This window comes from Perognathus longimembris, chromosome 3, assembly GCF_023159225.1.
Source record: "Perognathus longimembris pacificus isolate PPM17 chromosome 3, ASM2315922v1, whole genome shotgun sequence".
In the NCBI taxonomy this organism is placed as follows: Eukaryota; Metazoa; Chordata; class Mammalia; order Rodentia; family Heteromyidae; genus Perognathus; species Perognathus longimembris.
In genome coordinates this window covers 22,467,453-22,485,342 of record NC_063163.1, presented here as the reverse complement: position 1 = coordinate 22,485,342, position 17,890 = coordinate 22,467,453, and the positions used below count along the sequence as shown (strand labels likewise).

General features: G+C 35.9%; 1 protein-coding gene across 4 annotated transcripts in view; it reads left to right on the top strand.

Annotated features, from left to right (window-relative positions):
• The window catches only part of Uchl3 (ubiquitin C-terminal hydrolase L3), a 41,966-nt gene extending 26,381 nt beyond the window's left edge, over positions 1-15,585 (top strand). For 2 of the 4 annotated variants that reach the window (XM_048341237.1, XM_048341235.1), the window contains 3 exons: positions 12,441-12,516; positions 13,766-13,824; positions 15,369-15,585. In XM_048341237.1, the coding sequence (XP_048197194.1) occupies positions 12,441-12,516; positions 13,766-13,824; positions 15,369-15,452 (219 nt within the window). In that variant the 3' untranslated portion in view covers positions 15,453-15,585. Of the gene's footprint in view, positions 1-3,844; positions 4,051-6,553; positions 6,746-12,440; positions 12,517-13,765; positions 13,825-15,368 lie in introns of those variants that run through there. The other 2 variants (XM_048341234.1, XM_048341238.1) reach the window with 2 other exon arrangements.
• Positions 15,586-17,890: the final 2,305 nt, after the last annotated feature.

Here is a 17,890-nt window from a genome sequence, read left to right as displayed (position 1 = left end):
TTAGGATTATGGGCATGAGCCCCGGCAACAAGCTTAAAGTATTTTTAAGTAGGATATGTACATTTAGTTTTAGTCATTATGCTATTATATCCTTAATAGACAGTAGTATAGTTTAAACATAACTTTTACACACAGAAACAAAAATACTTCTGTGCCTTGCTTTATAGCAATATTTATTTTATTTCAGTGGTCTAGAACCCAACCCACATTATCTCTGAGATATGCTGTGTATTACATGCAAAGTGGTTGTGAAGTCATATACTGTGGCAAGTAGAGGCGGGATAGAGTATTATTAAACTCCTGACTAAGAACACAAATGTTTGTGCTTTTAGTAGTTTGAATGAAATAATTGTTATTAATTTTAGAATACTTTAGCAAAACTAAGAAACAGCTGAGAAAATGAGTTACTAGAAAATGAGCTTTCATTAAGTTTCTTGAATGTCTTAAGAATAAACTGGAATATGTAATCTCTAATTAATATGAAAGACAGTTTGGAAAAGTAAATATTGAACTCAAGATTCAGCTTGAGTGTTCATATTTGAAAGCAAAGCTAACTTAAATATGGTTATTTTACTTAAACAATCATAAAACTAGTATTACAAATCTAAAAGCTGATTGATTATGTATGTGTCATTAATCTTTGTGATTCTAATAAGAAAGCAAAAGATTTCATGATTCCAATATGGGACATTACATGTCTAAACACTTAAAGTCCTCAACTCAATTCTCAGCATCCTAAAAAAACACCAATTAAGTAGTAAGTTAAATAAGATAAATATTACTTGAAAATGTTTCCTGAATTACATTAATAGAACCTTGCTCATGAATTTAAAATACATATAGTATATTATTACATCCATTTGATTTTCTATCTGTGCATTTATCTGCCTACCTACCTGGCTACGCATCCATCTACAATACTTTTAGAATTAGGTAGTAGAAGTTAATATGACTAGAAAAAAATTTACAATGACTGGATCTAACGTTTAACATCTCAGTGTATTTATTCATCAAATGCTTAGTGTGCTGGCAGTGAAGCAGTGAGATAGTAGATAATAGCTTCCCTGTTCAAGAGTCCTTCAAAGTAAAGGTTGAATGTTCCTAATCTGAACATCCAAAATCTGAATGGTTTAGAGGATGGCTCAGTTGTTATAGTAGGTAATAGCTTCACTGTCTAAAAGTCCTTCAAAGTACAAAGGTCAAAGGTTCCTAATGTAAAAATCCAAAATGTGAATGGTATAGGGGATGCCCAGTTGGATATTACAAATCCAAAGAACTATGGAATATGAAACATCTGTTAGTCTCAACCACGTTGAATAAAGGACACTAAACTTTAAGTTTCTGAAAAAAAAGTCATAATAATATAACATTCTATGTAACAATTGACATTGTAGAGTACTAGCCAGATACAAATTTAGACACAACCGTGGATGGATGGAACTCATTCAGCAGGAGTGCTTTTATGCTTATCATCCTTTCTTTTTTCATTTTTTTCTCTGCTATAGAAACTAACACTGTAAAACATGCACAACAAACCCTAAAATCACACAGATAATAATATTCCCTTGGACAAAAATTATATTATCATCTTTAGAAATGGTCATAATTTTAATTTACAGGATTATTGTGCAGGTGGTATCTGTAGTTTACACATTAGGTATTACTACTGACCAATGAATGTACAAGAGTACTTGTGAACATTGCATCAGAGCATTGTTTACAATTATAGAAAACTAGAAACAATCTAAAGCATAATAACTTCTGTGGTGCAATGTCTTTATTATGCAACTATTTAAAGAGTGGTAGGTTACCATGAAAAAGGATGTTTGTGCTTATTGAGATAGATGTGCAGAATACATGGGTACTGAAAACAACATGAAGAATGTGTTCATCTTTTATGAAGGAAATAACCACGGAGTTTAACAAATTGTGGAAGACTAATTGTTCTAAGCTGTCACGAGACTATAAAATCCCGGTCAGCCGGAAAGGGAGAGATCATACCTACAGACTATACTAGGTACGCATGACATGTACTGGAGACAAAGCGTAAAAGAGTTATAAGGCCAGGTGCCAGTGGCTCATGCTTCTAATCCTAGCTACTCAAAAGGATGAGCTCTCAGGATTGCATTTTAGAACCAGCCCCTGGCAGGAAAGTCTGTGAGACTCGTATCTCCAATTAACCACCTAAAGCCCAAAGTGGAGTAGTGGCTCATGGGATAGAACACCCATCTTGAACAAAAAAAAAGCTCAGGAACAGTACCCAAGCCAAAGAAAAAGAAATAGAGGAAGAAAGGAAGGAAGGCAGGAAGGGAAGTGAAGGAAGGTAAAGAGCTATAAGATGAACGGCCTAGAAGACTAGCGGAGTAATCACAGTAGGAATGCCCCAAGCTTGGATTCTTTTTTCCTGTACACCAAAGCTTAAGACCCTGAAACAACAACAACAGCAACTTGGAGAAGTAATCGCTGTCTAGCAATCTTTCTGAGAGATTCCTTTATAACTGAAATGGTCATCAAAGAAGCTGAAGGGCCTAGACATTTCGTTGTTTATCACAGTCTCTGGGCACCTACACAAAGTATCTGGCTTATAACCCAAAATCTCAAGGCAAAAACAAAATATAAACATGCTGTCAAGAAACAAAATGATAAAGTCAATTATAGCTAGAATACGGATGTTAGAACTACCAGACAGGGAATTCACAACAACCATGTTAAAGTTTCAGCTGTGTTAACTTTGTACCAATAGATGGGGAGCATCCCAGAGCTAGGCAATAGGAGAGTATCCAGTAGAGATGGGAGTAACGAGAACTTAGTGTCAGAGGTGACAATGCCTTGATCAAATTCATCAATAGGTTCAACAAAATTGATGAAAGCATCCATAAATATGCTAATAGATCACTAGAAATTACCCAAATATATCTACTAAAAGAAGAATGAAAGTAGTGGAAAAGAAAAAAATGAGCACAAACAGAACATCGAAGTCTTGTGGGCAATTTTTAGTGATCTAATACATGAAAGTAGAATCCCAGAAAAAGAGAAAGGCAGAGAGGTGACAAGGAAAGTATGGAAAGGGGCCTTAGGATAGGGGGAAAAAAGTATTTAAGGAATTAATGGCCAGTTCTTTTTCTAAAAATAAAGATAATGAATCACAACTTGGGAGAATAACTTTGGAGATATAGGTAGAATAGATTGCTCTGCTTTTAAAACACACACAAGCATGCACACACACAAGCATGTATCACAAAGTATATACTATTCAGACTGCTAGAAACTAAAGATAAATAGAAAATGTTCAAGGTCGAAAGAGAAAACAGACATACAAAATACAGATCAATAAAATTAATTTGGAATTCTCATAAAATGTATGCAGTGTGATGCCATTTTGAAAGTTCTGAAAGAGTCCACTTGAGCAAAATACATCCTTAAGAACTGGAGAAGAACAGAGTGCAATAGCTCATGCCACAAATCCTCACTACTATGAAGGTGAAGATTGGGAGGATCCCAACATGAGGTCAGCTCAGGCAAAAAGTGTGCAAGGCCCCAAATTAGCTAATAAAAGCTGGGTGTGGTAGCACATTGCTGCTATCCGTACTATATGGAAAGTACAAATAGGAGGATTGTGGTCCAGTCTGGCCTGGATGTAAACACAAGATAATTTTTTTTAAATAAAAGTATAAAAAGCTGGGGAGATGGTTCCAGTAGTAGAGTGCCTGCCTAGCAAGCAGGCCCTGAGTTCAAGTCCCAGTACCACCAAAACTAAAAAAGACAGCTCAAGATAAACAAAAACTGAGAACTCATTACCAGCTTACCTGCACCATAAGAAATGAAAAGGAATTTCTCTGTGCAGAAGCAAGACAATAGCAGAAAGAAACTTGGATCCACACAAAGAATTGGGAAATAATGGAAATGGAACGAGTGAAGGTAAATGTGAAATAAATCTTACTCTTAACTTTAATTGCTCTAAAAGGTAATTGTCTAAGTAAAAGCAGTAACCCTGTGTTGTAAATTTGTGACATATGTAAAACTGTTTAATGATAGCATGAAGAAAGGGAAGGAGAAATGATGGTAATACTACTATGAGGTTCTAATGTAAAACTGTTTAATGATAGCATGAAGAAAGGGAAGGAGAAATTATGGTAATACTACTATGAAGTTCTAATACTACATGTAAACTGGTGCCATGTTATTTGAAAGTACACTGTAACTAAAGTATCATAAATCCATGGTAATTACTAGAAAAGCTTCAAACTATAAGCAGTGCACTCATGGTAAAAATGAATAGAAACATAAAAGCCAGATTCTGATGGCTCATGCCACTATTCAAGAGACAGATTTGAGGATCTTGGTTTGAAGCCAGCTTGGGCTAAATTCATGAGGCTCTTACCTCCAGTTAACCACAAAAATGCTAAAAGTAGGGATATGGCTCAAGTGATAAAGCACCACCACTGAGTAAAAGCTGTGAGTCAGTGCCAGGCCCTGAGTTCAAGTCCTAGTACTGGTGCACGTACACTCACACACACACATCCACAAAGGCAGGAAAAGAAACAAAGAATACAGGGAAAAATTAACAAATTGACAGGTTAAGTATAAGCAGCTAAAGATTTGATCCTCTACGTATATGATGCAAATAATTGCTTGAACTGAAGGAACAAGTAAACAAAGCCATATTTATACAGGAAGACTGGAATCCTTTCAGTTGATCAATAGATGGTGAAAACTAGTAAAGACAAAGATGAACTGGATAACGTTGTCAAGTAATTTAGCTCTTTTGACATTTATGATGCAATGGAATGTTCACCAGGCATGAAGTCCTGAGATTAGCCCTAAACACTGAAAACAACAACAAAAATTTAGGGAGGATTCTAATTGCAGTGCTTTTTCTGTAAGAGAATTTCCTAAACATTAGGAAATAACTGTAGTTGGGTTTGCCCTTGAAGTCCATGGATGCTGCATCTGTAGACCCAACAAATTATGGATCAAAAAACTGTGTCTGAAGATGGCCACTGGTACTTACAGTAATCCTAAGTACTCAGAAGATTTGAAGCCAGCCCAGGCAGGAATATCCATGAGACGCTTATCTTATCTCTAACCACCAAAAGCCTGAAGAGGAGCTGTAACTCAAGTCATAGAGCACTAGCCTTAAAGGGGAAAAAAAAAAACTCAGGGACAGTGCCCAGGCCCTGAGGTCAAGTCCCAGGACTGGCACACACACACACACACACACACACTTACACACACAAAGTGTGTTTGTACTGAATGTGTATAGTCTTTTTTTTCTTGTAAGTAATCTAGACTATAAGTAATTTAAAGCATACTGAAGGATGTATATAAATTATATGGAAATACTGTGCTATTTTAGGTAAGGAACTTGAACATTGATAGATTTTAGTTCCCCAGGGTTCATGGAAACTCCCCATAGATTCAGAGACGACTCTTCTTAGAGGTAGAGAAAGGGCCACGATGTATATGCATTACCCTCACATCCCTCAGGTAAAACAAAAGAAATGGGCAAGGCATGGTGGCACACAGCAGTAATCTGGCTATTTGGGAAGCAGAGATCAAGAAGATTATGATTTAGTGCCACACAGGCAACTTAGTAAAACCCTGTCTGAAAATAAAATCAGAAGGATGTGAAAAGGTTACTAAATGGTAGAATAAAAACCTGGGATGTACAAGGCCCTGGCTTTGATCCTCAGTACTGAAAAAAATAAGTTAAAGAAAAGCAACTTTCTCTCTTGGCCATATAAGCTTTACGCCATAGTAATAGGATCTTCAGACTTTAGAACTTGATTTCTTGGGATTCAATCCTAGACCTACATTGACTGGTTGTATCATTTAATTTGTGCTCTTAGCCCTCATTTGTAAAGTGGGAACATACTTGTATCTGTTTATCTCATGGGTTTCTGGGAGATGAAATGAATGAAAAGTGCTTAAAAGTGTACCTGACATGGAATAGTATTACACATTTTAACTAATGCTGTTGCTTACTAAAAGGTAGTTACTCAGCTATCATGTGTTCCATGGAACTTGTCAGTCTAAGTAAGGAAATGATATAGTAAGGTCATCATCTTCAGAGGGACTCATTTCACTCTTGTTTATATTATATTTTAAAGTGTTTTTTTTCTTTAGAATTTATACTTTCTAAGGATTCTTTGTACCAATGTCCGTCACCATATGATTTTCTTTCCTCTCATAATTATTTGTGTTTTGTATGCATTGCATGGCTTTTGTGTATATGTTACATTTTTGAAAACAATTTTATGTAATAATTCCATTGTAGTGGCTTTTAAAACATTGAGTTCTATGAGCCTGTGATATACAAATGAGGATATGTAAATACTCAGATATGCACTTACAGAAGTTGTGACATATAAACCTCCTACTTACCCATTTAAAAACTATCTTATCTGTGGTCCTTTACTAGATTATGGTTATTTTTAAAAAAACAACAAAGTACTAGACCATATAAATGAATACGACCATACGTTGCTTTTAAGAATCAATGATCACCCAGTAACGTGGTCTAAGTAAAATATTCTCTCTTTTAATTATGTAGTCCTCCTCGCCATCCTCATCACAGCCTCATTCTAGCCACTGCAGAACGAAGGCCTCATCATTGTGTCACCATGCATCCCTGCCCTGGGTCAAACGTAACCATGTAGGCCCTGCAAAGGCTACCAGTCCATCTCTCCGTCTTCGTCGCTGGCGACCCTTCTTACGCCTACCATCTTTGGGTCTCCATTCTGTTGTAAGTGTAGTCAATCTTCCATCTCTTCTTCCAGTGACAAGGGCAGGCCTTTCCCCCACCCCTTTAAATGTCTTCAGTCTTCAACGTGCTTTTCTCTTGGTTCACTAAACCATTAGCTTTTTCTCCCCCAGCAAGATTGCAAACATATCTATATGCTTTGCAGTCTTCCTTGACTTTTGCCAGTGCCTTGGTGAACATCCATCTTTCCACTCCATTTCCTGCAAACATAAGGGCACCTGCTTGTTGATTTGGATCGACATTCATGATAATGTTTCTGTTTCTGTCTGTTGTTAAAGTGAATATGTGTTTTCTTACTCTTTGGCTTTCTGATTTCATTTTGCCTTGGGTCAACAAATGCTGTGTGCCTTCTGAGTTCTTTGCCACCTGTTACTTAATTTTTTGTTATTATTATTTTCATATTTCTGAGAAGGTCTAGTTTCTTGCCATGCTCTGGGGTCACTTTTCTTACACTCCCCTTAATCTAAATCCTTCAGGGTGTAGGGCGTTTCTTCTAAGCCATTCCCTGAGGCTGCTCAGGTGCTTGTTTAATCTTGATCCAATCCTCCCTGACTGTTCAGTTTCTAAAGATCTCTTTCAAGTAGGAGGCCAGGATTTTTTCCCTTGGGTATTGATGTAGGCTTCCCACAAATACTATGATTTCTCTTCCATAGGTTAAAAATGTCTACAAACTATCAAAAAGTACACTGGTTATTTTTTTAGTAATATTGGTAATTACCTTAAATGTTATGGTTCATGATGGAATTCTAATAATTCTCATAGTTGAAATAAACTGCAGAACAAAGAAACTGTAAACTTTTGTCTTTCTCATGTTAAAGGCAATAACTGTAGCCTGGTGGAGCCCACCTAGAAATGTAGTAGTAACTTACTGAAAGTATTGATGTGTGCCATACATTTTTAAGAATCTTCTCATTTCTATAAAGCCCATGACTTTTGAAGCCAGAGGATGACTGACTAATCATACATTTTAGCACCTCAGAATAAAAATCACCAGGCAGTAATGGCTTACACCTATAATCCTAGCTACTTGAGGCCAGCCTAAGCCAGAGAAGTTTTCAATACCCCATCCTTATAACAGAGAGCTGGGTGCAGTGGAATGCACCTGTTAATTACAAGAAGGAAGCCTAAAATGGGTAGATCCCACTTTAGGTATGTATCTGGGCAGGAAGTGAGACCCAAGAATTACCAGAGCCCAAAAGAGCTTGTGGCATGGCTCAGCAGTAGAATGCCTCCCTAGTAAGCATGAGGCATTGAGTTCAAACCTAATACTCAAAAAAAAAGAGATGATGCCAGACATTTCCTCTCCTTTATATACCTTCTTAGGGCTGTATTCAAATGGAGATGTAGAATTGACATTTTTCCTTAAACATTTGTTTCCACAATATTAACACGATGGATAGTATTCTGCTTATATTGGGTATTAGCAAAATGGCGTCCCCCTCTCTCTAGTTCATTGTCCACTATGGGTTATATCATTCATTTGCCATTTTAATTCATCCTCCATTTGATATGTGTTGCCTCTCTACTGTGCTGTGTACTGTTTGACAGTGAGAGATTAGAAGGTGAATGCAATGAGTAGAGATACTAATTTTGCCAGTTCTGATCAGGGGAAATTTATTTAATTCTAAATACGAATAATTTATTTTGCACTGAGAAAATTCAAAATATAAATGAGCGTGTCATAAATGTTGACATTTCCAGTTTTATGCTTTTATGTCGTGTAATCACTGCTTGATATTAACGCCATTGCTCTTTACCTTCATAAATATTTCCATAAGTGGCTAATATGATGGATTTTAGAGCCACATTGTATGAGTTTTATACCAAATTCCATTACTTATTCTTTGTAATCCATAATATATTACTTAATGCCTCTGGCTTAGATTTTTTCTTTGTTTTTTTTTTTTTAGAGTAAACTGGGTATCATATTACCTACTTTATCATTTTTTATTGGCCACTACATATAAAGTATTAGAACAATGTCTGCTATATTAAGTGCCATATAACTGTATTAAGTTTAAGTGCATTTTTAAGACGTGAAATATAGGGGCTGGGGATATGGCCTAGTGGCAAGAGTGCTTACCTCGTATACATGAGGCCCTGGGTTCAATTCCCCAGCACCACATATACAGAAAATGGCCAGAAGTGGCGCTGTGGCTCAAGTGGCAGAGTGCTAGCCTTGAGCAAAAAGAAGCCAGGAACAATGCTCAGGCCCTGAGTCCAAGCCCAGGACTGGCCAAAAAAAAAAAAAGAAGTGAAATATACATTTGGTATGTAATGTCTCTGTTTGCATTGTTGTATCTCTAAGTATTATGCTCTTGTTAGGAAATTTAAAATATAGTTGTAAAAATATAGCAATATATGGCTTCCTTTTTTTTGTATTGTTGGTCTTTTTTTTGGAATGGAGCACTTTCTTGAATTAGCCTGTTATTCTTTTTTTAATGGAATAATTATTTTGTTTATTTTTAGAGAAAGTGATAGAATGGTTTATTAGGATAGAAATACAATTTCAATAGCCCGAAAGCTTCTCAAGGGTGAGAATGATCTTTACTGGGATAATTTTTGAGCAACTGTATAATTGCAGATTCTAGAAATTAAGGTTACTTGAATTTGACCAAGGACCAAGAATGATGATATAGATATTGAGGTTTTGTATGAAGTTTAAAATTTGTAACTGTACTTTTATGATACTTTCAAGCCTTTTCATAACACTTTAGAAATTTGTATTTTGTTTCTTGTTTGTTTCTCTTTGTTTTGAGACATGTATTGGTATATAGCCCAAGCTGGCCTAAAATATACAATCCTCCTGCCTCAATCTTCCAAGTGCTTGGATTTCAGGTGTGCACCCCTATACCAGGCTTCAATTTTTTTTTTTAATATACACATTTGGATGAAAGGTACAATGACATACAAACTTGGTTCACTTGATTTAGTAGTTGGTTGCACTTTGAAAATGTAGTATTAATACTGAAATAATACACAAGGCTTCTATAATACTTAACAGTTTACAAAGTACCCTCGAAGACCTCATTTAAACATCAAGACAAGGTAGACAAGAAACCCAAGGCTCTTGGGTTGGGTACATACTGAATTTCTGACTCCAGTTATACTTAATTTTACTTGTAGCATAATTGTACTTTACAGGCAAAATATGAAAAATAGAAACTATATGATGCATAATTTCCAAGATATTAAAGTACTTAGTTTATGGAAATGCAATTGCTTGAAATACTTTAAATACTTTTGGAAAATCATCTTAAAATAAATAAAACAAGAGTATATTCCCAGTGAAATTCAAATTTTCTGTTTTATTTTTTGTGTGTGTATTTGCCAGTGCCAGTATGGGGGCTTGAACTCAGGGCCTCACGATATTGCTTAGCTTTTTGCTCAAGGTTGGTGCTCTTCTACGTTTGCCTCACTTCTAGTTCCAGCTTTTTTTTCTGGTTATTTGGAGAAAATTTCAGATTTGTCTACCAGACTAGTTTCAAACCTTAATCCATAGATCTCAGTCTCCACCCCAAGGTTTAAGTACAAAATTCTTTCCAGCATTTCTCTTTTAGAATTGTATTTGTAATATGTAGAATTGCTTCTTTCAGCCTTAAAAATTTGAATATTTATCTGCCCACTGGTGGCTCTTGTCTGTAATCCTAGCTACTTTAGGAGGCTAAGATACTAGAATCAAGCCTCAAAGCCAACCCCAGGCAGACAGATCCAGAAGACTCTTATCTCCAATTAACATGAATAATGCTGGACTGGAGGTGTGGATCAAGTGTAGATCATCAGCTGTGAGCAAAGAGAACACAAGGCCCTGAGTTCAAGTCCCAGTACCAGTGCATCTGTATGTACGTGTGTGTATACACACACACATTGAGAAAAGAGAAGAAATATTGGATTCTCTCTTAGTCATCGATATTCTGTTAAGTAATCACTAACGTCGTTGGATACGAAAAATAAAGAACCTCATTCTTACAACTTTATGTATTTAAAGAAATACTGTATTTAAGAAGGATTAGGTTTTTGTCCTAGGAGATGTATTTTAGCCTCATTATGAGAAATGGGATGGGTTGCCTCAAACTTAGTGGCAATGCCCTTTTCATGTGAGGATCTGTGGAGAGGAGACCAGTAGTAGATCAGTAGTTAAACTAGATAACCTTGATTCTTTCTAACTCTGGAATTCTTTAGTTCTAGATTATATGTAAGAATAGCTAGTTTGCCATTTCAGTTTGTGTGAACTTTTTTTTCATTCATAATTTAAGGGAAATTTCAAAAGAGTAATGATATTGGGTGAGTCACTGTATCAGCAAATACTTCAGAACCATTCTATAAATCTTAAAATATATATACCTTTTAATACAAATAGAGCTTTTAATTTCTGTATTAGGGATCTTCATATTACAATGATTGGAAATATCTAATTACCTAAAAGTGAAAATATAATTTTTTTTTACTTAAGACACTATCTATATTACTAAGAAGCATATTAGAGGCGCAATGCCAGGCTCATGCCTGCAATCCTATCTACTCAGGAGGCTGACATCCAAGAAATGCAGTTCAAAGCCAGCCCAGGCAGAAAGCTCTGTGAGACTCTTACCTCTCATTAGTCACCAGAAGCCATAAATGGAGTTGCAGCTCACTAGCTTTGATCAAAAAAAGCTCAGTGACACTGCTCAGGCCCTGACTTCAAACCCCAGGACCAACACACACACACACACACACACACACACACACACACACACACACACACACACACACACACACACACACCAAAATGTGAAATATAATTCTCTTCTCCTTAAAAACTTTGTGTCTACTTATATTTAACAATGAGTGTATTTCATTCAGACCAATTAGATTTGATAATTAGCTAACATATATTATTGTTAGCAGTATAGTTACTGCATATCATAAAGGATAAGTTAGTGAGTTAGTGTATTGACTTTGTACAACTTATTTGGCTGTCTAAGAAATGTAAATATTGCCAATGCCAATTGAATTTGATAAGCTGAGAAAACATAGATGCATTTTAAATTTCAAATTAGTCACTTTAAGAGTCAAAGAAAGGGTAAGAAAAGTCATAGACTTAAAGAAATTAATTGTCCTTTAATTTGTTGTACATTTTTTTGCTCCATTTTAATCATCAGAGCTTATTCTTTCATTTATTTATTGTTAAGTCCTTTAAATCTAGAATGAGTAAAACAATTATGCCATTCTACAATGGTTCATAGTGCCTTGTTGTAAACATGAGATTACTGGGTTCAGGTCATTAGGGAAACATCTTGATATCTTACATTTTTAACTTAAAAAGTTTCTAGACTTTTTAGTATTATTACAAGTGTTTTAACTTTATTCTTTTGACTTTTTAAATAAGTCACACAAATCTGATCATACATTCATTTCATTTTGCCACAATGTACAGTGCTAACAGTGGGATTTGCAAGGTAAAAAAGACTTTTTGTCTTTACATCAGTTAGGACTACGAAATACCTTACTCATTGTTTTCTCTGCTGATAGATGAACACATTGTCAAAACAAAGTACTCTGTTCACCATATTCTTGAGTAAGCCTTGATTATGTTGAATGAATGTTCTCTCAAGTCATTTGTTATTATTTGTACATGTTTCTATGTACTTGATTGACTACTAAAATATATAATATGTGTTTTTCCCTCCTATTTCAGGCACCAAGCCTAGATGAAAAAGTAGACCTTCATTTTATTGCGTTAGTTCATGTAGATGGGCATCTCTATGAATTAGGTAAGAACTGATCTAATTTTTCCTGCTGAGAAAATTGCTAAATGGGGACATCTCTATTGTAAAAATTTAACTGATATTTATTGCTTACTTTCACTTGGTTAATTGAAAAATTAGGTTGACTTAATGTCAGTTTTCCTCTTAATATTTTTACTGTAAAAAGAAATTTTTATTGTTCAAGCATCTTATAATTCATGTCAAAATTCCACAAATGAGCAAAAATGTAGTATTTGTGGGGGATTTTGAGCTTGACTTATCTTGCTCAATATGATTGCCACTAGTTCCAACCACTTTTTTGGGGTAAATGTTGTAATTTCATTTTTCTTCATAGCTGAATAATATTCCATGGCATCTATATGCCATATTTCTTTTAACCATTGGGTATGTAGGCCAGTTCCATAGTTGGACTATTGTGAGCAGATGTACAATACGCACGGTTATGCAGGTATGTTCATTTACATTCCTTCAGCTAGAGACCCAAGAGAGGTATATATAGCAAGATCCTAAGGTACATCTAGTTTTAGTTTGTTTTTGTTTTTGCCAGTACTAGAATTTGAACTCAAAGCATCACAATAATTTTCTTGGTCCTCTTCTCTTGAGCCATATTTCCAGCCAGACTTTTTGCTGGTTGTTTTGGAGATGGAATCTGGTGAACTTTTCTACCCTTGCTGGCTTTGAGCCCAAATTCTTTGGATCTCAGCCTCCTGAGTAGCTAGGATTATAAGTGTGAGCAGTCAGCACCAGGCTTTTAGTTTCTTAAGAAATTTCCAGCTGGGCTCTAGTAGTAGTTCATGCCTATAATCCTAACCACTCAGGAGGCTGAGATCTGAGAATTGTGGTTTGAAGCCAGCTGGGACAGAAAAATTCATGAAACTCTCATCTCCAATTAACCACCAGGAAACCGGAAGTGGAGCTATGGCTCAAAGTGGTAGAATGCTAGCCTTGAGTACAAAAAGCTCAGGGACAGCACCCAGGCATTGAATTCAAGCCCCATGACTGACCAAAAAAAAAAGAAAGAAACCTTCATACTAATTTCCATAGTGGTTACTAATTTTTCATATTTGCAGGAAATTAAAGATAATATTTATTTCTATTCATGACAGTTTCAGCTTTCAAACATCAAAGTTCTAATAACAATATGATAGACTCATAGAAAAGACATTTAAATTTAAGTCATGTATCTTCACTGTTGGCAAAGAAAAACAAAGGTTTAGCACACTGCTAAGCATTCAGCTGTGTCTATTTTCCACAGATGGGCGGAAACCATTTCCAATTAACCATGGGAAAACTAGTGATGAAACATTATTAGAGGTAACAAAACTTTTTGGTCTATTTAGAGTGTTATTGATAGTCTTTGTCCTCTTTAAAACATCTCTAAGGATATTTTTGTATAACATTTCCTCTATATTTGGATGTTTCTTTGTCCTTATTCTTTTTAGAAAATGCCCTCAAAAAATTGAAAATCATATGAAAAATCTACAAAAACAAAATATTTCTAGAGCTCTTTGAACAAATGTCAAATTTGAAAAAGACAAGGACAGTACTAAGTTGCTCATTATATCCCATAGATTTCATTAAATCCAGGATATCATCAGTGTATCTTGATGATAATTTTATTTTTTTATTATCTTTAAAAAAAGGTATACAAAGGAGGTGCCATTTAACAAAGCAGCTTATGAATACAATGCATCTTGATCAGTCTCATCCTCATCAATATTCTCCACCCCCTTTGACCCATTCCTTCCCTTATTTTTCTTAATTTTGAGGTTTATACAATGATGTTTTTTCTTTGTGCCAGTCCTGGGGCTTGAACTCAGGGCCTGGGCACTGTTGCTGAGCTTTTTTGTTCTAGGCTAGCACTCTAACACTTAAGCCACAGCTCTACTTTGGGCCTTTTGTTGGTTAATTGGAAATTAGCCTCCTGGGTAGATAGAATTATAGATGTGAGCCACCAGCTCCCAGTTTCTACAGTAAATTCATTTTTTTTTCTGCCAGTCCTGGGGCTTGAACTCAGGGCCTGGGCACTGTCCCTTAGCTTCTTTAGCTCAAGGCTAACACTCAACATCTTGAGCCACAACGCCACTTATGGCTTTTTTTCTGTTTATGTGATATTGAGTAATTGAACCCAGGGCTTCATACATGATGAGCGTGTACTCTACCACTAAGCCATATTCCCAGCCCCTATACAGTGAATTCTTGACTGCATTCTCCATCCTTCCCCTCTTGATTCATCTACCTCTCTCCCCTTGGCCCACCCCTACCCCCTCTTGAATGTACCCATTTCTTGGTGCTGATTTTGTTGGGCTTTGACCTAGTCTTTCTAAAAAATTGTACTAGTTGAGCTCTTTGTAGACTTTGTTATGCCTTACTTAATTTATTGGTAACCACTTGCAAACCATCCAATGTGTTTACTTATAGGTTTATAGGTACATTCTGTCTAACACAAATGAGGGAAACTATGCAACCTTTGTTTCACTTTGCTTAATAAAATTTTCTCCAAGTCTTCCCATTTCCTTACTAATTGTACAATATCATTCTAAAGGATGAATAAAATTCTATTGTGTATATATGCCACATTTTCTTTGATTCTGGTTTTAGAGATTTTGAGATATTGTGAAGTTATGTATCCTACAACGAGTAAGATATATATCAAGCAAACATTTTAAGAAAGAATATTGACTGGATCTTAAACTTTTGTACCAAGCAAATTAAGCCACCAACTATTCATTTCTTTTTAATATATTCAGTTTTTCATTTGGAAAAGGAGTATAAAACTTGATGTGAACTAGAAAAATATGAAATGGTTATGATTTGTAACATGTTTATGAACTGAAGTTATTCTTTTCCCCCTATAGGATGCCATAGAAGTGTGCAAAAAGTTTATGGAGCGTGACCCTGATGAACTAAGGTTTAATGCAATTGCTCTTTCTGCAGCATAGCTGGACGATAATGGAAACACCAAATACTGTATTATTTGCAACAGAAGTTAAATTCCCTCTGCCATACACGAACTCAAAATTTTTGATATTTTCATTAACTTGACTGATTAAACTTTATGTGACTTAAACTTTGTATTAACTTGTGTTTTATGTTAGTTTTGCTGCCAAGTTAAAGGTACAATTCTTTAAGGATTTATCTTGTTTGGTTACTAGCAATAGATTTCTTAATTTTGTTTTTTAGAATTCATGAGAGATGGCACAATTTCCATCTGCATAGTATCATATCATATATGTTCTGATATTTGGAAAATATTTGTTGAACATCTGCCCGTAACAAGATGGATACTGTTTTAGCTATAAGAGTTACTTACAGCTATGAACACTGATCAAATACCATAGTCACCACATTCATGTTCTTTCACAAGAAATAATGAGCACATACTATGATAGATGTTGGGCAGAGGATTGAAGTAGGCTTTGTGTTATGGTGACTGAGTAGACAGCTTTAGCTCTTGTCACTAAAGCTCTATGAAGACTCTGAAGTTCAGACTTGAATGTCAAAAAAAATTAGCAAACCATAAAGATGGGCAAAAACAGGGCGAATAAGTAATGCAGTCTCTGAGGTAGGTGACTCTTGCAGTATTATACAACCAGATAGAAGGTTTGAGTGAGTTTAAAAAGCAGTGAAAGTTTAAAGAGGCAAGGTCATCAGAAGTGCTTAGTAAAAACAAAGAGGCATTTGGATCTATTGTAAGTATGTTTCAACTTTCAAAGATTATACCAACAACTTTATGGAACTTTATGGAATGAAATTCCAGACCAGCAATTAAGTGTAGGCATTCATATATGATTTACTGAATTCATGTGAATTCTTGAGGCAGTCATGGGGAGAGTGGTTTTTAGGAAGCGTATTGTAGCAGTGACTCTCAGAATGATTCAAGTCTTTACTCAAAAAGGTTACTCAAAAAGTGGTTGCATCAGTATTATATGGGAACTTGTTAGAAATGAAGAATTCCAGGCATCCCAGAATTTGCTTTTCTACCACGATCCCCAAGTGATTCATGGGCACATTAAGTTTGGGAAGCATAGATTAGAAAACACATGCTATAATAACAAACATCACTGTAGAAGATGTTTAAATTTTACTACCTTTCTATGGGTGAAGTGATGACAGTAGGGATGAAGACATAATTTGAAATAAATTCAATAAAGTGATTGTGTGTGGTATTTTTGTCATACCAATAATAACTTCTGCTATACTCTATATTGTATGCGTATCTATCCTGTTTAAATATTTCTAAGTAGTTTGCCATCTATTGTCTTGTTCGATTTCTCCTACTATATAATTTCTTAAACATAATGACACAATACTCAGAATTTATATAATTTCTCAAAATTTGCTATGAAGAACACTGATTTTGCAGGCCTTAATAGGCAAGAAGGATTATGAAATACCTTTTGAAAAACATTAGGTTAAATAGGTTTTTTTTTTTTTTTTTGGCCAGTCCTGGGCCTTGGACTCAGGGCCTGAGCACTGTCCCTGGCTTCTTCCCGCTCAAGGCTAGCACTCTGCCACTTGAGCCACAGTGCCACTTCTGGCCGTTTTCTGTATATGTGGTGCTGGGGAATCGAACCCAGGGCCTCATGTATACGAGGCAAGCTCTCTTGCCACTAGGCCATATCCCCAGCCCACGTTAAATAGGTTTTAAAAAGTTATCAAGGGCTGGGAATATGGCCTAGTGGTAGAGTGCTTGCCTTGCATACATGAATCCCTGGTTTTGACTCCTCAGCAACACATATATAGAAAAAGCCAGAAGTGGTGCTGTGGCTCAAGTGGTAGAGTGCTAGCCTTGAGCAAAAAGAAGCCAGGGACAGTGCTCAAGCCCTAACTTCAAGCCCCAGGACTGGCAAAAAAAAATGTTTAAGTTACCTAGTGTGGGTGGTTCACACCTATAATCCTAGCTACTCAGGAAACTGAGATCTAAGGACTGGAATTTGAAGCCAATCCAGGCAGGAAAGTTTATGATTTTATCTCCAATTACTCACCAAAAAGCCAGAAGTAGAACTGTGTCTCCAGTGTGAGAACACTATCCTCAACAAAAAAGCTCAGTGTCCAGGCCCTGAGATCAAGCCCCAAAACCTGGGGACACACACACACACACACACACACACACACACACACACACACACATGCATACACACACACATACACACACAAGTTATAGACATATTGGGTACATAGGACAATTGCAAATTGCCTCAGGTTTTGAAAAATGTTTTGTGGAATTTGGGGGCATTTTATGGAAACAGGAATGACATTCTTGGGCACACACAAGGGAGATAGTCCTGTCAGTAGACAAAATAATAACAAATGTAGTTATAATTAGTTTGTGTTGGGGAGTCATGAATTGGGGTGACCTGCATGCAACACAATAGAA